The sequence below is a fragment of the Rhineura floridana genome, chromosome 6, assembly GCF_030035675.1.
Source record: "Rhineura floridana isolate rRhiFlo1 chromosome 6, rRhiFlo1.hap2, whole genome shotgun sequence".
Lineage (NCBI taxonomy): Eukaryota > Metazoa > Chordata > Lepidosauria > Squamata > Rhineuridae > Rhineura > Rhineura floridana.
Window position 1 is genome coordinate 90,979,625 of NC_084485.1, and position 23,672 is coordinate 91,003,296.

General features: G+C 41.0%; 1 protein-coding gene across 2 annotated transcripts in view; it reads left to right on the top strand.

Moving 5' to 3' along the window:
- Positions 1 to 483: 483 nt before the first annotated feature.
- Positions 484 to 23,672, top strand: part of RNF11 (ring finger protein 11) — a 43,940-nt gene continuing 20,751 nt past the window's right edge. The window contains exon 1 of one of the 2 annotated variants that reach the window (XM_061632956.1): positions 484 to 1,136. In XM_061632956.1, coding sequence (XP_061488940.1) covers positions 1,014 to 1,136 — 123 coding nt within the window. In that variant the 5' untranslated portion in view covers positions 484 to 1,013. Of the gene's footprint in view, positions 1,137 to 17,599; positions 17,699 to 23,672 lie in introns of those variants that run through there. The other variant, XM_061632957.1, reaches the window with a different exon arrangement.

Consider the following 23,672-nt stretch of genomic DNA (forward strand, 5'->3'; position numbering starts at 1 on the left):
CTTGGGTTTTGTACTCACCATCACCAACCTGGATTAGAATATCAACCCCACCAAACAACATTGTTGAAGAAATAACTAGTACAATGGGGAAGTAACCAACACATGATCTTAGTGCTGTGATCTTTTATTTATCTGGAAGAAAGTCTCTGGTACTTCTGAGAAAATATGCATAGGGCCGGGCTGCACGTTAAGTGCCCTACTGTTGCACTTAATTAAAACAACGGGTTTAAAGAGAAATGTTGTCAGAGGCTTCTTATTTTAGGAGATGCAACGTCACCCCTTCAAAAAATAAATTAAAAAAAGAGTTACAGTTCTGCTGGGGCCCTCCTTTTTAAATTAAACATGTAATCTGACGCGACCTTTATATAGGAGGAATATCACGACAAAATGCTTCCTTTAGTACAGCGAAGATAAGCTGATTTAAAGAAACAAAACCGTAGGTCCTGGAAGGGAAGGTGGGGGATAGGCATACAGTGAGAGAAGTCGGGCCTGTCTCCAGGGCTGGCCCCAGAGCAAAATGAAGGAGGGAAGAAAGGCGGAGCTAGAGAACGAGAGGCCTGTCTGAGAAAGCTCAGTGCGCAGAAGGCTGGTGACCAGGAAGAAGAACAGCGCTTGGGATAAGGGAGGAGACGGGCTGTGTGTGTGTGTACCTGGACGTCACCTCCCCCTTGCCATTCCCCGCCAGAGGTCTAAACAAGCCCCTAGCCGGGGCCCTGATGGCGGCGGAGGGCTAAGACCTCTTTCTTTCCCTCCCTCCTGCTGCCATTTCTCCGCCAGAACTGCGAGTGTGGGGCATTCGGAGGGGAAGAGAAAGAGAGGCAGGCAGTGGGTCCCTGGGGCAAGCCGACTAGGGGCTGAGCTGCTTAATGTAGGGTAGGAGATTGGCATGAGCTTCCTGAGCTGGGCTCCTGCTTCTGAGGGGAAGCCGGAGGAGAGCCGTCGCTGTCGCCCGTGGCTGCCATTGTGTCTCTAAGGAGGAGGAAGAGGAGACACCCCACTTCCCTTTGGGGAAGATGGGGAATTGCCTGAAATCCCCCACCTCGGATGATATTTCCCTGCTTCACGAGTCCCAGTCGGACAGGGCCAGCTATGGGGATGCGACTGAGCCGGATCAGGAGCCGCCGCCGCCATATCAGGTACCGGAGGAGCGGGGGAGAGTGGGATACGGGAAGGGAGGGGAAACCAGAGAACAAGGGGAAGGGGAGAATAGGATCGAGAGAAAGGCGAGCTGCTGCTGGTGGTCATGAGAACGGCAGTGTGTCAGAGAGACAAACGGAGGGGTGTTTAAAAAGGTGGACAGGGGGACTGCAAAAAGACAACTGGGCCGGCTTGGGGGGAAACTTCATGTCTTGCTTAATTTATTAACATTTGTGTGGATGTACATTCCCATTTGTTTTTGGTTTTGTTTGTTTGTTTATTTATTTAGTAAAATGAAAGTCCCTCATTCTTGACTTCGGTCACTTATTTAACGGCTTGGAATGGATATTAACCAAAATCCTTTTACTTCATGAGTTAAGGGTCAGAAATTAGGGACCTCTCCCCTCCCATTAGTGCTTATTTTTCTCCTGAGGTTTGAAATCTGACAACTGGCCAATCCTCTATCGAAACTGAACCTCTTGCTTTCAGCCTGCTGGGGGAGACTTTCTTTGTTTCTTCTCTGCCTCTCTTGTTTGTTTTTCAGTGTTGAAAATCCAACTGTGTTTTTGTTTTTAATACACGGAGCTTCCTTTTTAAAAGGCAGAAGTATAGAAAAACACCTTTCACAAGTGAATTTGGAATACTGGGCAAAATATAACACACAGACAGGCCCACACACATAAAACAGAACTGCATCTCAGATTGATTGAAAATAGAGTCTAACCATTTCTACTTGGAGGGCGTTCTTGATTTCAGCGAAGAATACCTCCATATAAGCATATTTAGGATTGTACCTAATTGATTGCACTGTTTTTGTGGGCCTGATAATTTAATTATGGAATTTTAAAGTGATGATTTCAGAAATTTGGGCCACAATAGGGGTTCTAGTTTTTCAGCTTGTGCAGCTTCCTTTGTTTCTTCATGTGGTGACATCACTGTCTGGTGTTTTCTCATTACCTTGTTAAACCAGAGACTACACACACGCACTGTATCTTTTATCTTGATTTGTTTATTCTGTCTTTTGTTATTTATAAACTCAAGAATTTCAGTCATTAATTTAGAACTTTCTTATGGGAATAGATCTTATTTCCTCCAGTTGTGATTGACATCAGGCATAGGAAGTGACAGGTTTTCCCCCTTGTTGTTTCTCTTATTCTCTTCCCCTTGTACTCTCTCATAAAAATGTATGAATTTGCAACTTTTAAAATTAAGGATATTAATGAACATTTTGCTGATATTAAAATGTATGAAGTAGGAGAAGATATTATAATCTGTATTTGCATTCAGTTATAACTAGAAAAAGCCCTGTTTTTGTTAGGCGTGAACTACAATTTATCTCATTAATTTATTTGTAACAGTGTATTAATCTAGATTTATTCATTGGTACTAGAACAGTAATAAACAAAATAAGTATATTCTGAAGATATAAGGCTTAGATTGCTTAGATTCTAAGCAATTATACTTCTATATTTTATTTAGGATGAAGGAGGTCTTACTTTTTTCCTCAACACTTGCTTATTTTTAGAGGATATGAGATAGTGAGCTATCAGTCTTGAATGATGACTTGCACCCTCATCTTAAACATAGGCCCAGTTCACATGTCTCATTAAATCATAGTTTAAAAACAAACTGTGGTTTAATGTGAACAAGCAGCGTGCTGATGCACTCTGCTCAAAAGTTATCTCTTTGCTCCTCTCCTTCTGTGGCTGTTGCTGTGCCACTGGGTAAAAAGTCAGAGTCTGGCTACTTGTGATGTCTGAACCTAGGCTTGTGGTTTGTTTCCCCCAAACAAATAATCAGCAGTAAGCCAAAAACATATTTTGGTTAAGGGTCATGGTTTGTTTGGAGAGAAACAAACCATAAGCCCAGGTTTGGACATCACAGCAAGCCAAATTGTGGCTTGGTTCATGGCCACACAGCAGGAGTGCGGAAGTAACTGAGTGAGAACTTTTCAGCAGTGTGTGTCAACACACTGCATGTTCCCATTAAACCATATTTTGTTGCAGATCAGGCCATTTACCCAGAAGTTTGTCTCATTGAGTTAAATGAAATATATTTCCAATTCAAGGAAGTATGTATAGTACACTTTTAATGTAGTATCTTTTAATGTAGGGTGGTAGAATTCTGGTCCTAAAAACACAAGCTGTAGTCCCATGAAGTTACATCTACATGTACAAGAGATTGTTTATCTGGTTTTTTTTCCATTTATTTTTAAAAAGGCAGGGGGTTGTCGTTTGTTGCATGCATGAATCTGTCATGCACACTGATCAGGATCACAACTTTAATATTACAAGGACTTCCTTACATATATTTAAAGTCAGGATGTAAAAGTCATTCAAGATATTCAAATCATTCATAGCTTACAAAAATTACAGGAAGTATTTAACATATCAGTCATCTACACGTTTTATATGATAATTATATGTTAGTGATAATGGATTTTTAAAAACTATTCAGAAGAAGGAAAGAATGGTGAGATGCTGCAGATGATACACCACTATCATAATCCTGCCCATGTTTACTCAGAAGTAAGTCCCCACAGCGACCAGTAATATTTATTCCCTGGTAAGTTTGTTACTTTGCACACTTTTAGGGAGTTAACTCCACTGAAAACAGAGAGACTTCCCCTGCCCACCAAGTACTGAACTGTAAGGCTGCAATTCCTGTGCACAGTTACTTGGAATTAAATTTCATTTAACTCTGTGGGTCATCTGAATAAACTTGAATAGGATAACTCTGTGCAACTGCAATTATTTAGGAGCACATCTCATTGAACTCAGTGGAACTTCTAGATAAACAAGCATTAGAGAGTAAGTTAGAAGGCTGCAGTCTTAACAAATTTACTACAGAGTAAGTGCCATTAAACTCAATGAAACAACTTGTGAGTAGACATACATAGGACTGTACTGTAAGGCAAGAACACTGCAAAGCTTTGAACAGCAGTTTACACCTTAGCACATGCTTGAAGATGTAAATAGCCATTTTCAGAAATAATTTGCCAGGCATGGAACATTCTTGAACTTTGTTACACCTGTCTAACTCCACAATATTAAAACAAGTAATCTTCACACCAGCATATTTCAGAACACACTGCTTATCCAAAGTAAGTTTTACGGTGTGGATTGTAAGACTTAAAAAATCTGTTATTTAAAATAATACCTACACTCTGTTTTTAGAGCTCAATTAAGACAGTGCAAGCACAGCAATACATGCAACTCTCTTTTTATGTAGTGATTGTAGGTTCGGTGCACTGGTAAATAGGTGTGGATTGTGTGTGTGTTTATCTGTGATTCTTGTTATAAATTTGGGTATGTTGTAAGTCACCTAGAGATGGCCAAAGTGCAATGTCATAGATAGCATTATGATGTCATTGCAGAATATATTTACAGGAGAATTCTATACATGTTTACTCAGAAGTGAGTTTCACTATATTCAATGGGACTTACTTCTTAAGTGAATTTAGAATTTCAGCCCAAGAATTGGAGCACCACAATTAAAAACCATAGTATAAATTAAGCAGGCGCTCAAACAGTAGGGGGGCAGAGCCCCCCTCGCTTCACTCTCCAATCCCCCACCCCCAAACACACACACAGAGGGACTATTGTGGGCATGCACACGTGCACACACACAGGGAGACATACACACCAGGCACCTCCAAACATCCCCCGGGTGTTCCCAAACACACACACCAGGCTCCCCCAAACATCCCGTAGGCACTCCCAAACACACACAGGGAATTACACATCAACACACAGGCACTCATGAACTGCCATGCAATCTCTGCCTCCCCCTTACCACTGCCATCTCCCAGACACCCATACTCCCCACCAGGGCTGTGGAGTCAGTATGTCAAACCTTTGACTCTGACTCTCTATTTTTCTACTCTCCAACTCCTCTATTTTTCTGCTGTCTGACTCCGACTCCTTCACAAATGGCAAATGTATATTAATATTAATAAATTAACATTAATATTAAAATATTAATTTTATTTTGAAGTTGGAGTCGGTACATTTCTTCCTACTCCACCCAAAATTGCGTCCGACTCCACGACTCTGACTCCACAGCCCTGCTCCCCACCCCAACCTGTTTGCCTTGACTGTTGCGCCACTGCTGTGCAGCCCACCTGCATAGTTGCTTGCTTGCTTGCTATCCCTCCCAGGCATCACACTCTCCAGTGCAACCCAACCGTCTTACCTTGGCTGTTCAGCTGCTGCCACTGCCATCACCAGCCTCCTGCCAAGGCTGCTGCTGCCGCTGCCGCTGCCGCCACCAGCTTCTTGTCAAGGCAGCTACTGCTGCCAGCCCAGGCATCCTCCAAGGCTGCTGCTGCCATCATAATCATGAAGCTTGCCCAGTCAGCCATCTTTGCCACTGTGCCCTGCCCCCAACATCATGCTGTGTGACATCATGATGGCTTACATTTATAGAGAGATAGATATCAATCACACACACAGAGTTCCTACCATCTTACCTATATGTGCTTACTAGGACTGTAGAAGGTGGTGCTTCCTAGGATGGATTACATATTTCTGATTTTGCTTTTAATGAATATTAACATTAATCTATTGGGTACTTTTTGTGTGCTAAGCTCTGTCATCTGCATTTTGCTACACACAACTGCTGCAGAACAGTGAATATTTGGTCTAAGGCCCCAGTTTGCTGCATTTCATCACATTGGCTGTCTTATTGCGATCACTTAATTACTCTTGTACTGGTAAAATTAGTAACAGCTAACTCTATGAAAATATAACACAGAAATAATCCCAGCTACTCATGGGCATGACATCAACAGAAGTAAGTCAAGCTGGGTGACACTGTATAATGATGGTAAGTTATAGTTCATAATAATCAAGTGTAAAATATAAAGTAGAATGTTTTTTCCCAGTACTACATTGAATATATAGGATGTAACATGCTAAGTACTTGTATACCCTAAGGTGGGGGTCACCAACCCAGTGTTCATGGGTGCCATGGTGCTTGCAAAGATCTTCAGTGGCACCTCTGGAAGGTGGCCCAGACTCTGAGCTTTCATTATTTTTAAACAAGTAAGTCTCTAGCCCTTTTAGAAAGTAAGTTATGGAGCAAAATGTGCAGGTACCCTTCTTAGAGATTTCTATGAATTGAGTCAGTCTGGCTGTACCCACCTGTCAGTGTTTTTAGCCAATTAAGTGAAGTCAGAGCTGTGATTGATGAGTGCATTGTTTGAACACCAGGCAACAGGAATCCCTGGGATCCTAAAGAGCTACTGTTTTCCTTTCCCTTTTAGTGCACTTTTCTGCTTCTGTCTTTTTTTCTAGTCCTTGGAATTTCTATTATTTGTCCTTTTTCCCCAAGCAACCAAGACACATCTTTCCTGTGGTCAGTTTGCCTGAGATCAGGTAGCCCCTAGAAGTTATTTTCTGCAAATACTACTAAATAAGTGCAGGTGGGTGTTAAAAATTCTTCTTCCCAAATAGCAAATGCAAAATGTGAAACTTTTGCAAAGGTGCTTAGGCGTGTCTCCAGGGACTCATTAAGAATTCACTATATAGGTAACTTATAGTACAATTGTATATATGTATTCACTAATAGGCAAAAAACCTTGCTGTTTAAGAACATACCTATAGCCCACAGCTATTCCATCAAACTTTAAAAAGCAGGGAAATTGGGCAGCTATAGTGAATGCACCAGGGGAGTAGGAGACCTGAACTCCTCTCTGAGATATTGTACTGCCCTACAAATTGGTCAAAATGCAAACACCATTTGGGTTGGTCTTTCACAATCCAATCCACTTCCTCTGTAGCTTGGAAGAATTTGGTAACATGTGCCTCTGAGCATATGGTGAGTGGTGGCAACACTTGCCATCTCCAAAGATAGAGAATTATATATTTGTATGTTTGCTGGTGTTCTTCTTACTTTGCTTCTTTCCTGTGTTATTAATGTTTCTACAGAGAATCTACACTAGAAAAATTTATTTCCCTCATTATTCATCCCAGAAATCTGTGTCAAATTTATTTTTATTAATTTCAAAGCCTTTTTATTGGTCAGTGTCATATGATGGTGAAGACAGCCTTTTGTGTTTCAAATTGGAGGTTATGTTCTATTTCTATTTTGGGTGCATTAACAGTGGAATTTGGACCTGCAGTTTGATGAAAAATCAGACTGATTCCAGTATGTTGCTACTTCAGCAATGACTCTAGCTGTTGGAAAAAAGAGGAGGCATATTTTCAGCCTGCTATGTTTAAACCACTTCATTTAAGGCAAGGTGGGCACAGTCAATTAAAAACATAGAGCACACCTAGCATTTTGCTAGAATATATTTCACCTACCACTGTTTTATCTCGTGCAAATTGAGACACTCCTGAGGTCCACTGGAGACTATTCTGCAGAAGTAAGTGCCATTATTCCACAATTATATTTGGAGTTTTTTTAGTATAAATTTTGCAAAGAGTTGCTGTACTTCACATATTCACAGAAATAGAAACAAAAGAAAATGATTTCCTATAGGAAACTTCACTAAAATTGCAAAGGAAATCAGACATATTCACAGTGACCATCTGAACTATATCAACTGTCTTAATAATGTTGCTTCCTCCCTGCTAAAACAAGATCAGCACAGCACATGTCTTCTTTCTATTATTTGGGCTGATTGCAGGTGTTGCCACCACTCACCATATGCTCAGAGGCACATGTTACCAAATTCTTCCAAGCTACAGAGGAAGTGGATTGGACTGTGAAAGACCAACCCAAATGGTGTTTGCATTTTGACCAATTTGTAGGGCAGTACAATATCTCAGAGAGGAGTTCAGGTCTCCTGCTCCCCTGGTGCATTTTACTATAGCTGCCCAATTTCCCTGCTTTTTAAAGTTTGATAGAATAGCTGTGGGCTATAGGTATGTTCTTAAACTGCAAGGGTTTTTGCCTATTAGTGAATTTCCCTGCTTTTTAATCCGGGAGGTAAGAAATGGGATCCTGTGCAAGTTTGCTGAGAATGGATGGATCCTTTGCATGCTTATTGAGTTCAATGGGATTTACTCCCCTGCAATCTTGGTTAGGATTGGAAACACTGACCATGGGGGGGGGAGGAGTGGGGGGAGTGGGAAGGAGCATATTGGAGGGGGGCAAAGGAAAGTGGAGGGGAAGGGCAGGTTTGATCATTTGCATGCTTATAGAGTTCAATGGTATTTACTTCTGTGCAATCATGTTTAAGATAGGTAAAACTGACCATGGAGAGGAGGAAGGGGAGGAGGGGGAAAGGGAAGGGGGAAGAGGAGGGGATAGGAGGAAGGAAAAGGGAAGGTGGGTTTGATCGTTTGCATATTTTTTGAGTTCAGTGGGATTTATTTCTATGCAGTCATGTTTGAAAATGAAAATGGACTGCCTTCAAGTCAATCCCCACCTATTGCGACCCTTTGAATAGGGTTTTCATGGTAAACGGTATCCAGAGGTGATTTCACCATTGCCTTCCTCTGAGGCTGAGGCAGTGACTGGCCCAAGGTCACCCAGTCAGCTTCATGGCTGTGTGGGGATTCGAACCCTGATCTCCCAGGTCGTAGTCCAACACTGACCCAAGGAAGGGGCAGGGAGTGGGAGGGGAGGAGATTGAGTGGGTGGGCACTGAGCAGAAGGGAAGCCCCTTTCCTTTCCAAAAGGAAAACATTGTAAACAGAATCATTCTTTTTCAGGCTTTCCCCCACCTTTTTATTCTACAGCAGACACATGTAGCCTCCGACCCAAATTTAAACCAAAGCTTTCCCTGGCCACATCTACACCAGGCCTTTATTTCACTTTGGACAGTCATGGCTTCTCTCAAAGAATCCTTGGAAGTGTAGTTAGTGAAGGGTGCGGAGAGTTGCTAGGAGACACCCTGTTCCCCTCACAGACCTTCAATCAGAGTGGCTGACTGTTAAACCATTCCCTCAGGGGAATAGGAGTCTCTTAGCACCCTTCACAAACTACACTTCCCAGGATTCTTTGAGGGAAGCCATGACTGTCTCACATGAAATCAAAGTCTGGTGTGGGTGTGGCCCCCTGATTAGGCAAGCCCAGCAGCTGTGAGGCTTTTAGAACTCTGACAGTTGGTTCTTACTGAGCATGCTCCGCGTTATCATTGGGTCCCAGCCAAAATTTCTTAAATTAATTAAAAATCAGCCAGGCATTTTTTAAACTTTTAAACTGCAGAAGATGAAGGTCAGAGTATGGGCAACGTCAGTATTAGGATTGCAGGTACTCTGTGAACATGGCTGATTTTTAATGAATTTCACCAGATTATGAGAACTTTCAGAGAAAAAAGTCTAAAAGGGTTCTGAGGTTTTTCTCTCTCTTTTTACTCTTTGAACTGTCTATTCTCTCTGACTGTTTTATGTATTGCCATGAAAATTGACAGGGTTGTTAAGCAAGCGTTTCTGAGTTAGGACTATAAGTTATGTAAGGTTTTGTTTTGAAATGAGCGTATGGGAAGCATCAGAATGGCATGGGGGGTATTTTCCATTTAACATTGCGGAATGTGAAAAATCCCTGCTGGCTATAGTATACAGCCACTCTCGTGGCTGTATAATACTCAGAAGTAAGTTTTGTTGTATTTAATTGGGCTTACTTCTAGGGAAGTGTGTACAGGATAGCAGCCTAGGTTTAGGGTTAGCATTGTGGAAAAGCATGGCGACTGGTTAGCCAGCCAGATGGGCGACTAAGAAATCCAATAAATAAATAAATAAATGGTTCTTGTGCCTTTAACAGCTGTGCAGCAGAGAGAAATTGAACAGGCCAAGTCTTTTCTAGTAAAGAAATGTATGGGGAAAGCTTTACTAAGACTACTGTCTAATTTTGTGTTATGCCATGCCCCTGTAGTAGCCATTTTGTGACTGGTGACCCAGAACTCTCAAAATTTGAAATGTGCCCTCTGGTCCAAAAAGGTTGGCAACCCTTGCCCTAAGGGAACAGAAGGGAGGTGAAGCAGGAAAGAATATTATCTGCTACTATTTTATTTTGCCCTTATTTCCCATTACATTTTTTCTTAATTTGTAGTAATGATTGACAGCATATATGTCCACAAATGTTACACATCTTATATGTCATACCATCCCTAGTGGCAAACTTCTGTGTAAGGGGGTTACATAGACTTGGGGAAATTAAGGGTTTGGAAGGAATCAGGAAAGGAACTCCTCCACAGTCACACTAAATGTTGGGAGGAAGTTTGGACATATGAGGTAGTGATGAAATGAGCTAGCTTGTATACTAGCTGTCAAAATAAAAGATATCCTGTGACATCACTGTAATAACATTTTGTCATGTTCCTACTGAGTCATTGGAGATGATATGGGTATTGGGAATGGCTGAGAAAGGGAAGTGTATAGCAGCAAGCAGCAGAAAGCTGAATTCCTCTGTTTAAATCAAAGAAGCATGCCTGGCCTGTAAGGTCATATAAATATCATGCTTTGTCACATGATCTGCTGTGGTCAAGCATGTTAGTGTTCGGCACACTTTCTGATTAGTTTCTTGCTGCTCCCTCTGTTGGCCATAATTAGGGCCACATCACACTATGTGATGGCTCAGGTACACCTGTGGACCTGCGCCTGGAAGCCAAGACCACTACAGCTTACTAGGATGTGTCACCAAGCAATTGGGGATGTGCATTTATCCTTCCCACTTTCATAAATGCCACAAGCAATGCCAGTGTATACGAACTGCTGTGTGAAATAGCTCTCAGTCATGGCAAAGAGGCTGAATCCATTGTTAGAACTATGCTTGAAAACGCTGTGAGCAACAGAGAAATCTGTTTTGTTGTTGTTTTTGATGCTGCTGCAACCACTTTGATTTTGGTGTATATCTGAAAGTTGAATTCATATTGCATGTTTTAATTTGAGTCTTTAAATACTTTTCCTTTATAACTACAACATTCCATTATAACTATTTTTAAATCCAGTAACATAGTGAATATCTTAGCTTCTACTGGGCTAAGTTCAAGGTTCTGGTTTTGGTGTACAAAGCCCTATACAGGATACTTGAAAGATTGTCATACCCCTTATATACCCAGCTGATCACTGCACTCTGCAGATGAGGGCCTCCTGCAGATACCATTTTGGTGCTATATCCATGTCCAGGTTGGACTTGCAAGCTTAATTTGCTGGCAAGACCCTCCTCTAATACATATTATTTATTTATTAAAATATTTATAGGCCACAATTTTATAGAGTACATCAAGGCAGCTCACAGCATACAAAAGCATAATTTTTTTAAAAAAACAATAAAAATATCATTAAAACAGTAATAAAAGCATCAGTAATACTGTATTGGCTGGGGGGAATCATATTAAAGTCACTGCTTTTGAGTACAGCTTCAAAGTTTGTTGTTTTAACCAATTTTTGTGTGTTTGTGTTTTACAAGCACTAATTGTGATCCACCCCCAGTAGCACAATGTCTCGTCCCCAAGTGAGAAGTCGGGGGTGGGGGCTTGAGAAGGGAACTTGTCACAGCTTTTTGTCCTCTAATACAATGATTCCCAACCTTTATGATTATGGGACCCCCTTTGTAAGCTCAAAAAAATTTCTGAACCCCCCCCTCACGCTAATTGTAATTTAATTGAAAAAATGGTACATGGCAAAATCACATCTCCAAATAAACCTTTCCATAAAAAGCTCCCTGCAGACAGGGAGGTGTTGCTTTCTTTTCTTAATGCAAAGGTCCAATGAAACTGGTATTCCCCCCCCCCTGACAGTCTGAAGATGTACAGTCCTTTCTCCCAACACCAGTGCGTGACAGTGTTGGACTAAGATCCAGGTTCAAATCCCCACCCAGCCATGAAGCACAGTGGGTGACCTTGGACCAGGCACAGTCTGTCAGCCTGACCTTTTCTCCAGGGTTGATAGGAGGATAAAATGGAAAGGGGGGGAACCATATGCATCATCTTGAGCAACTTAGAGAAAAGGTGGGATATAAATGCTACAATAAATAAATAAATACATTTCAGATGCAGTATGTGGACCCCAGCCTCGGCCAACCTGCTGAGCTTTTTAAAAATCATCATCAAGAAGCAGCAATGTGGTAGTGGTGGAGATGCTAGATTGTGAAGACAAAAGGGTAGATACTCTGAGGAGGGGGGGTCAGTGCTTTCACCTCTGTACCTATCTTCCCTCTTTATGACTTCCTAGCACTTTTGATTTTCAGTTTTGCCTTTTCCTGATTCATCCTACATTTGCTGAGCCTCCTTCTTCAGACTTTCTTAAGTTTTCTACTGTGATTTTGTTCTTATGTTCAGTTCTGAAGTGGTAGAAATGGCGTGTACTCCTTCAGATGGTATGTGGCAAAATCACATCTCCATATGTCCCTTTCCATTAAAAGCTCCCTGCAGACAGAAACCCAGAATCATGAATTGCATTAGAAACTCCCTGATGTGCTAATCTTCTATCTGCAGGGAGGTGTTGCTTTCTTTTCTTAATGCAAGGGTCCAAACAATTTGGTATCCCCCTCCCCACCTACACATACAGTTTGAAGATGTAAAGTCCTGTCTCCCAACACCAGTGGGTGACAGTGTTGAGCTGCTGAGCTTTTTTTTTTTTTTTTAAAGAAACAGCAATGTGGTGGTTATGGGGATGCTAGATTGTGCACTGCAGACAATAGGGTGGATGGAGTAAGTTAGGCGGTTAGTGCTTTTAGGCCTTGGAATGATCATCAGAACTGATAACTTAGTTAGCATGCATTTGGGGAATGAGAGCGGAACAGAAGAAAGATCAGTGCACGCACGCACATAAACACACCTGCCCCTCCTGCAAGCATCTGCAGGCGTGCATGCATTGAGGCATGTGGGAGGGGGGAAGCCCTCAACTGCCACAGCATCTTGGAGAGAGAGATTGGGAGGGACTGAGTGTAGGTGGAAGAAAGGGGGGGCGCTCACACACACACTTAGCCTCAGAGATGGGGGGTGCGAGCAACTCCTGGTCATTCTCACTCCTCCTTGGCTCTGTCTGGGCGGCCTCGCAAATAATAATTTTTAAAAGGAGGTGGCAGCAAAGCAGGAGCCAAGAAAGGCAGGCAGACCTGCTGTCAGAAAGGAAGGGGGAAAGCAGTTTTCCTTGTAGCCTTGCTTCTTTTTGCTTCACGAATAGCCTCTCCTCTCGTTCTGCGCAAGAGTGTCATCAGCAGCTGTAGTGTGAGGAGACAGGAGATGGCGATACTAATCCCCTCTTCTTCCTGGTAGCTCCATCCTCAGTCTACTTCGGCGTCTGCCATCTGTTTTATAGGCAGACACCTGCCCTCGGGCACGCCTGAAAGATGCTCTGGCACTTCAGCAAAAGTCTTCCCTCTCATTTGGAGCAAGGGGGAGATGTTATCTTCAGCGGCAGTGGGGAGCAGACAGCATTCAGGGAGTGAAGATTTTTTTAAAAAAATTAATAAATAATTCTTTTCTTTACTGTTCATGGCCCCCTTGGTTTAGTTCACGGCCCCCTTGGGGGTCATGGCCCCCAGGTTGGGAGCCACTGCTCTAATATATATTGTGGAAGACAAAAACCTTGAAATAAATAAATAGAAAAAGCTAAAAAGAGGAAAGGTTACCAAAATGAGGTATCCTTGCAAGTGTTGCTATTTATTTGAAAGATTTACATGAGACGTCATTCCTTTGTGTGATGCTGTAGGAGAACATTCTTCTCATATGGCAATATGGTGCTGCTGTGTAGTGTGTCTTTCATCACTAGTGATGTCACACATACTATCCAGTAGGATGCTCATTATACTAGTGCAACTGTATACCAATCTTTGCTTCTAATTGTAATAGACATTCTAGCCTGGGAGAATAATATTGTTTTGCTTGTGGAAGCACATTTTTCTACCCAAGTAACATGATATGATTTTATCAGGTTGTGCTGTGGATGGTGCAGCAGCTAGACTTTAGTTTTAACTCTTACTGCAGTACACACGTGAATGGATTACATCATTTTGACTACAGTCCAGTATCCACTTTCCTGGAAATCAGGGCCAGCGCCACAGGGTGGCCAGGTTGGGCCCTGGCTGAGGGCCCCTGCAGCCCAGAGCGGCCTCTGAAGGGCCCCTCCTTAGGGTGTGGGGGTAGCACTCCCCTTCTGCGATCCTCGGCAGGGTCAACTCCCGACCCTGCCACAGATTGCAGAGACGGAGCTCCCAGCTCCCACCCCTACAGACCCCATGGACCTGTGGCACCCACCCACTCCATCTACCTCTCCTCCCTTTTGTGAATGCCCTGTGCACGTAACTGCCATCAACCAATATGGCAGCAGAGGTTTCTCTAAGGGGCTAATGCCCCTACCGCCATCTTGATTAATGGCAGGCATGTGCATACATGCAGCTTAGCGCACATGCATGCCATCAGTGAAGATGGCGGCGGGAGTATCAGCCCCTTAGAGAAGCCGATGGCAGCAACCTGCACGCCCAATGCGCAGGGCATTCACAGAAAGAGAGAAGAGGTAGGTGGAGTGGTCCTGCACAGTTGGGGGGCTGGGAGCAGGAGGCCCAGGGCAGGCTGGCACCCAAAGGCCCAGTCATGCCTGGCCCTGGCCCTGCTGGTAATAAGCCCTATTTAATTCAGTTCAAAGCGTTCTGATGTCATAAAAGTTCAATTTCTGCTGTTCTAGCTCAATAACTTCATGGCTTAGTAATGGGAAAAGTCACATTCCAGTGAATTTGATTGGACCCTTTATTTTTATACATAAAGTCCTCTCTCTCTTACCAGCTGAAAATAAGGGTTTGGGCCTGTTCTTAAAAGGAAGTTTCAGAGCCTTATATAAAATTGCCCTTATCTATTAACAATTTTCAGAGTAATGTAGCAGCGGTGAAAGATCCCTGTTAAAGTCTATTTTTTTCTTGAAGGTGGAGTTCCACAGGAAAGGTGTAAGAATTATGACACAATAAAGGAAGGAAATAGTGGAGTCATGTTGGCCATCTTTGCTTAATATAGGAATTACTCTTCGCAGCATATTTGGGACTCTGCTGTGTTACTTTCTCTTCTCAAGATTGTCATTTATCACATTGTAGGTTTGTTTCCAAAAATATAGCGTTTGACAAATAGTGGAATGCTGGAAAAGGTGAGGCTTGGATGGGGGAGTAGGAGCTGTTTTGTCTTATTTTGTTTTCAAAATGCTTAGGGCACATTGTGTTTTTAAAATGAATCAGTTTTGATATTTCACTTACAAAATTTGAATCCATGTAATTGTTCAGCAAATGATATATACTAATTTAAAATGTATTTCTGTTCTAGCGAAAATACAGCTGTATGTGAAACAATGCTTAATTTTGAGTCTCTAGTTCAACTGTATTTGTGCATGGAAGGTGGAATGCAGCAACCTCTGTGCATGCAGAGACCGTCCATGTGCCAGGTTTGCACACTGCCTTTATCTTCATTCAGTCCCTGAAGGCTGTGTGTGCATAAAACCTATTCTATATAATTGCCACTCCACTCTTTTCAAAGAAAGGAACTAAACCAAATGTTCTGATTTTAATTTGATTGGTGGGCTCTTCAGATTTCATTGTCTTTGTCATAATTTTTTTAAGAGGTGCCCAAGTACTTCAAGAAATTTATTTGGTGTCATACTCTTCCCTATTTCCCATAGTCTCATAGGTCAAGGATTAAGGAAACGGTACCATTTAGAGTCTTTTTAATTAAAAAAAAAACAGTTTAGCATTCTGACCCTCACCTCAAACATGTTTTATTTATTCTATGGATTTATATGCTGCCCTTCAATTTGAAAATATTTCCAGTATTCCTATCCTATAATAAGACTGCATCCTGTTTTAAAGCTCTAGTGTCCTGATATGCCTATGGTAAAATGAGGTAAAAACAAAGGTTATTAATGCTTTTATTTTACATGAATATTCCATGTAGGGCTTATTAATCCACATTAATACTGAATTGGTTTAAGAAACCATAGACTACATAGCTATTCTATCATAATGTCTTCTTTTTGTTTAGGGGGGAAAGTTATATCGGGACAATGAATTACAGCAGAAGCAGTATGCTGTTGTTTAACTGAACTTCTAAAATACTCTTAATATGTTTCAACAAGATGTATGGGCTGAACTCCAGCTTTCATGGAGCAATTATAACCTGGCTAACTACATTCTCCTTGTAGTTTAATACAGAACAGCTATTCTCAATCACTCTTCTATTTAAGCTATCTTAAATGATAGCTGCCAAATTACAGACTTGTACCGTGCCAAAATGCCTGGGCAAGATAGCTGGTGAAGACTCTAGTTGCCAAACTACATCTGTCAGAGTCATGTTGGAACTATAGGATTACTGTGGGGTAAGTGGATCCACACAGTTGTACCGTCAGGGCAGAAGTCCAGGGTCCCACTCAGGAGAATGAGCAGGAAAGCCACAAATGCATCAGGGCAAGCTTCACATTACTTCACTTTTTGAAGTAATACACATTACCTCCTAAATTGGGGAGGGGGGATGATAAGACTAGAGCCAAAAATTTCCTAATTCTACTGCTATATTGTTATTGAATTTCAGGTGCATTACTTTCTTGTTTCAGCAGGCATTTTAAGGTAGTGTTCAGTTTTATAATAAATGTTTATTGTATTATTTTCTGTATGATTTGTTTTTATATACACCACTTAGAAATGGTAATTTCAGTGGTATATAGATGAGTTAAATAGATAAATATCCAAAATAAAACTAGCAACAATTTATTTACTTGTTTTGTTTATTCAGGCCTTTAGATAGTGATTGACAATAGAGCCAGTGTTAAGCACCCTATGGTCTGTTTAGTTGTTTTTTGCTGCTCTTTTAAATAATTTAAATAATTTTTACGATTGTGTGTTTTAAAGATTTTATGTTGCATATTTCATTATTGTGAGCTGCCCTGTGCTCCTAAGGGATGAAGGGCAGGGCAACGTTTTTATAACTAAAAAATACATAAATTAGATGAACTAGTTTTTGGTTTGTGATTAATAGCCCCATTGCGTTCATACTCTAGCAGCTTTAATATAAAAGCATCGTTTGAAATATGTGGTATAGCTCTCATAACCAGGATAACCTAGCTCTTTTTATACACATACAAAAGGTCACTATATTGGCTAGCCTTAATGAGTAGCTCCCTGCCAACATTTTATGAGCACAAAGGAATGTAAAGAGATATAAAGAGTGCTATGTACAATGCACTGCCGGATGCTACTGCTGTTTACAAAAAAGAACAAGAGTCACATCCTCACGCAGATAGCTCCCTCTTGCATCTCTCTGGATCAGTTGGTGCAAATGTAAAACCACCAGGGGATGGGGGAGGCAGGAATTTGCCATGGGGAGGAGTCGATTGTGAATGTTCCTAAGGTCGATTTTCAATATGCAAGCTGTGGTTTTCAGGGAACCAGCATCACACCTGTGCTAGGCCTGACTAGCCAGCATAGCAGTATTGATATATTGTCCTACATTTGGGTTTTAATGCTATGAGTTATTAATTGAAATGCATTTTCATCTTTCATTGCAGTGACCTATTTAGATCTTGTCAAATACTGCGTCTGAAACATGGCCTGACACTTTGCTTCTGCCTCCAAGCTGATGTTGCATATGGTGGCAGTTGCAACTTACAGCTTTCTCTCATGTTACTTATTGCAGGTATGAGATGACTTGCTCAAGTTACTTCCATATCTCTGGGTATGTTTGTTTTGAGAACTGGATAACTCTGGATTTCTTTTGAGACTTTCTGGATCTGTCTGCATACAGTCTATGTATACAGTATACAAGAGTTGCAGAAGTGATTTTTGACAGTCAACCCATATGTGAAAAAAAATAGGAAGTAGGGTTGCCAGGTCAGAAGCATCCCAAACCCTGAGATTTTAGGAGCATGCCCTAGTGATGTCATAGGCAGTGTGCCTTAGTGGTGTCATAGGGGCAAGCCCTAGTGATGTCATTAAGCATGACACATTAAGCATCAACCATAGTTGCTTGGAGCATACCACTTAACCCGCAAAAAATATCTGATTGGAAATTAAGATAGAAATCTAATGAGGGTGTTTCCAGGTCCAGCTGAAATGATGGGATTACTCCTTACCTGGTTAGAGAGCCTGAGTAAGGAACATTTAATCTAGCCTACTTGCTTCTGGCAGGAAGGGTTTAAGTGCCCTCAGGCCAGGCCAGTCACCAGAAGGATTGTGCTGTTGGTAAGGCTTGGCTAGGGACCCTCTGCAACAATATCTATAACAAAGCAGGGCTGGCAACCTCCTGCCTGGAATGCCCTGCTTGCCTTTTAACATGGCTGTTCCAAACATCTTTACAGACTTGACCCTTCACTGCAGTGAGAGGTTTGAGAAATGAGTAAGAGTTAAGATTCTCTACTCTTTCCTGCCTACTCTGGGAGAAAACACACATGGTTTGGTCTACCTTCACAGGCAGTAGCTTGGGAACAACAGGCATTGAAGCCACACTTCCCAGTACATGAATTCTCTTTTTGCATTATTGGGCAAGAAACAAACCATCATGCAAATAACAAGGTGCATCATCAGTGGGTTTAAGGGGTTGAGCTGACCACATGGAACCCCTGTTGTTGTTTCTATGGATATAAGGAAGTAAGGTCAGAGGTAAATGAAATGCAAATAGAAAAAGAAAAACAAAAGACAGTGATGGTTTCCTAAATGCAATACCATACCAACCACAACAATATTCCTATAGGTAAGGCAGAAAACTCAGCATCCCACAACCAGTCAGGATTCCTAACCAAAAACCAAAACTAAAAAATCCTGGCAGCCAGTCAGCCAAGGTCACAGAAATCACTGTGCAGCACAAACTCACCCGGGGGCTGCAGTTAGTGCAGAATGCTGTGGCACGATTGCTGATATGACAGACCCTATCAGCACATAATACCTCTGCTCTGAAATCTACACTGGTTGTTGATTTGCTACCAAGCCAAGTTCAAGTTGTGCTTTCCATGTTACAGGTTCCACATAGTACTTGTTCTGCTCTTGTAAGAAACCAATCCATTAGTGTGGCAGTACCTATGCTTTAGAATTCCCTGTTGATTGACATTAGGCAGGCACCTTCATTGTACTCATTTTGGCACCTGCTAAAAACATTTTTGTTTAGGCAAGCCTATCCAGGCATGTAGAATCTATTGTTTTTTATCTGTTTTTAACTCATTGTTGGTTTTATTATTTTGAATGTTTTTAAACACCTATCTTTAACTGTTTTTGCCAATAATTTTGTTTTAATTCTTACTATAAATCGCTTTGAGGGTTGTTTTACAATAAAGTGGTATATAAATGTTGTAAATAAAATACATAATTAAATTTTGGAGTCACTTTGGCCCCTGGGTCTGTTTCCTCTTTTATGCCAAGTCAGGACATTTGGTATCATCTAGCCCAGTACTGATGGACTAGCATTGGCTCTCCAGGATTCTAGGCAATAGTCTTTTCCAGATATTGAATTGTGGACCTTTGCGTGCAAAGCATGTGCCCTACCACTGAGCTGCAGCCCTGTTTAAAAATGTAACTTTTAAAATTGTTCTTTTCAGTTCACTAATGAATGCACAGCATACTAGGGCAGATCCACACCATGCATTTAAAGCACATTCAACATATATTTGAAGCACATGAATCACACCACAGAATCCTGGGAACTGTAGTTTGTTAAGGGTGGTGGGAACTATAACTGTGAGGGGGAAACTACACTTTCCAGGATTCTTTGGGGGAAGACATGCACTTTAAATGCAAGTTGGATGTGCTTTAAATGTATTATATGGATCTGCATTACTTCATGAACTTTGCCTACATATAAATTATTTTAATTACATTTTAAAATGGAAATAAGCTACAAAGTTTATTGGGTGACCATGGGCTATGCACCATCTCAGCCTAATCCGCTGCTTAGGGTGAAAACAACAGAGGTGGATCATGAGCACCCCAAGGAAGAAGGGCACACTAATAATAATTTGTAAATAATAATTTGCAACCTTAGTGTGAAATCAGATACATATCAAGACATAATATGAAGAAATATTTATATAAGCATGTCAAAGATGTTTATTATTTACACAACCTGTAAAGACACTTACAGTGCAATTATGTGCATGTTTACTTAGAAGCAAGTCCCAATGTATTCAATGGGACTTACTCAAAACAGAGAAGCATGGACAGGACCGCAATTCAGTGATAAGGAAGTTCACTCACCCAATCCAAAATTCAGAATCATGCCACTTTAAGCTGTTCTGCAACTGTTTTATACTTGTTTTATGGTGACTGGATTTTAAATAGCTCTATTTCTTGTTGTGAGCTACATTGGTTTCCAACCCTACTTCACAGGGTTGTTTCAAATATTCCATATACACACACACTGAATGTGTACAAATACATATAACCCATATAATAGTTTATTGCCAGAACATTTTTTAAAAAAAAATAAGTATTGGTTTCCTGCCATCCTATGTGGGTTTAAGGTATTGTCTGGAGGGTCAACAAATCTTGTCAATCACAACCTTGACTTTGCTTATTGGCTAAAAACCTGAAAGGGTTTTAGAGCAGCCGGTGTTAACAGAAGTTGTGGGGGAGGGATGGCTGACATTTTGGTTTATATCTTTTGAACAAGACCACCTAGAAACTTAATTTTTTTTAAAAAAATGAAAGCTAAGAGTCTGGAGATTAAGCTGAGTCACCCAGAAACCTGGGGAGGACCTCCAAAAACCAGAGTCTTGGGGCAAAAACTGGACACATGGCAACCCTAATAGGAAGTGACTCTTGCATTTTTGTTGAATCAGAATAAGAGCCCTCATTTATAAACATAATTGGAGTTAATAAATGAAAATCACAGGTATGTGGTTGGTAGGTGTGGTAGCATTGTGTGTGTTGATCTGTGGTCTAATGCAATAGTCTTCAGCCTTTTCAGACTCAGCTTTAACCAAACATGCATTTGGGGAGCCATTTCTTATTTTTTTTGCCATATATTTGTATGGTGGTGGTACTGCTGATGCGACCCACTTTGGATCAGGCCACAACCTGCCAGTTGAAGAGCAATGGTCTGACGTATGAATGATTCTGCAGTGCTGTGGAAACGGAGTTTTATCATTTTTTGATTCCCGTCTGCTTTCATGAATCTAAGTGAAATGATAAATCATTCTGCAGGGCTGCATTGGGTAGCTGAATTCTGAGTTACCTGCATTTTTCCAACTGATCTATGAGAAGAATTATACAATATCCCGAGGATCTAACCAGGAACACACAGCATTACCTGGCTGGACCAGCATGAACAATAAGCTTCAGTTGTTTTACGTTTCCTTTAGATATAACTGCAGTCAGTGCTTTGGCAAAGATGTTTTCGTAGTGCAGCATGACTGGGAATCAGAAGATTTGGGTTGTGATATTTAGCACTGCAGTCGCTTTCCTATGTGCATCATGCCTTATGGTTTTGATAATAAAAAATTATTGTTTTGTTACACCATCATGCTCCAAAAACCAATCTCAACGGTTTCATTTCACTGGTACTTTTATTAGAATACTGTGTCTGCTTAAGTGTATTTAAATGCATTGTTGAGGTAGTCAAGCATGTAGAATTTGAATTCTGTCAACTATAGCCGCATTTATATTATTTTTCAGGATGTTATGACAGTTTCTTCATTCTTTTGTCACGGATAATACACCTAGAAAGATACCATCTAGTAATAAAATAGTCTCATGATAAGTTTTTGTTCACTTCTTAAAATAACAGTAGCAACCATAATTTGATCTCTGCTGTGTTAAGACACTTTAGAAATGTAGGCATTTTAATATAAAAAGCACGTTCTTTATCCAGTCTACAGCAATCTAAAAACCCAGCATGCCTGATATGAAAGAAAAGTTGTGCTTATATGAACTTTTCTCAAATTTGTCTATATAACATTTTTTTGTATTTGTAAAAAATGGCTTATATTTCTTGCTAGCTGGCAATTAAGACTTAACTTTCTGAATTCAAAACTGTCTGGTTTTAAACTAGTGTCAGATCACAAGCAGCCATTCTTCTACCCCTTCAAAAACACCAGCAGTACTTGTGTTTGGTCAAAGCCTACAGTTTGGAGTGAATTCTGTATTTATTTATAACCTGTATAGTGAAGCTAAAGATCAGTCCTTATCCAGCCAATTCATAGTACATTGCTTATACGCTAAATAAATGGATGTAGGCCAATAAACTGAAACTGAATCCTGAAAAGACAGAGGTGTTATGAATTCTAGGTTCTTGAACACAGGACATGGGAAGATGGCCTGTTCTGGATGGGGTTGCAGTCCCCTGGAAGCAGCAAGTTTGTAGCGTGGGGGGTACTCCTGGATCCAACATTGTCACTTGAGGCCCAGGTGACCTCAGTGGCAAACAGTGCCTATTTCCAGTTCTGGCTGATTCACCAGCTACGGCTCCTTTTGGACACAGATAACTTGGCCACAGTACTCCATGCTCTGGTAACTTCCAGACTGGATAATTTCAATGTGCTGTATGTGGGGCTGCCTGGAAGACAAAAACTTTTAACTGGTCCAAAATGCAGTGGCCAGATTGTTGGCATTGGTTGCTTTTAGAACTTGTATAACCCCTGTTCTAAAACAGATGCATTAGTTGCCAGTTCATTTCCAGGCCCAATTTAAGGTGCTTATGCTAGTATTTAAAGCCCTGAACGACTTAGGTCCCAAATATCTAAGAGACCTCCTTCTTCCCTACAGACTCTCTTGGATGGTAAGATCAGCAAAGGGGGCCTTCTTGGTAGTTCCACCATCCTCAGAAGTTTGGGGAATGGTTCTTCAGGAGAGGGCATTCTCTGTGACAGACCCTAAGTTGTGGAATTCCCTCCCCACAAAGGTCCATCTGGCACCTTCTCTGTACAGTTTTTGGCAAATGCTAAATACACTCCTCTTTACCCTGGCCTTTGACACAGATACCTATGTTTTCAGTACCCACACTATTCCTGTGATTGTAATTTTTTTAATTGTTTTTAATATTGAAGTTTAAACTGCTACAACCCACCCTGGGACCTGCTGATAAAGAGCAGGTGGTGATGATGATGATGATAATAATAATAATAAACAAGGATACTCAACCCTTTGCATACAGCATACTGCTTTCCCCCCTAAGTGCTCAAAACAATTGCCATACAGTACCCTAATATTACTTACAACAGCATTGTAAGGAAGGCTGGAACTATTATTGCTATATTACAAATTGGGTGATATTATAGATGGGCCTTGCCTAATACCTCTGAGAACTCAGAAGTTGAAGACAATCTGATGTTAGAGCCAGGAATTTCACAGTTCATGTTCTTAACTATATTACACTTGTTTCCTGGCAGCTAACAAAATGTTTCCTTGAACATGGATGATCTCTGTATATTTAAAAGCTTTTAAAATAAATAGCAGCACATCATTTCTCGAAGCTTAAAAAAAAACTTATATTATCAAACCCCTGAGTGAACATCTATTTCTCTTAGTGCAAATATGTATCCTGAATGAGATCACTCTTGGATTTGATCCCTGGGAACTGAAAATGCACTGTCACTGTTTGCAGGGACAAGCTTTTGGTTATCACAAAAAGGAATATAGTGCATCACTTCTGTATTAGATACATCTGTGTAAACACATTTCAGTCA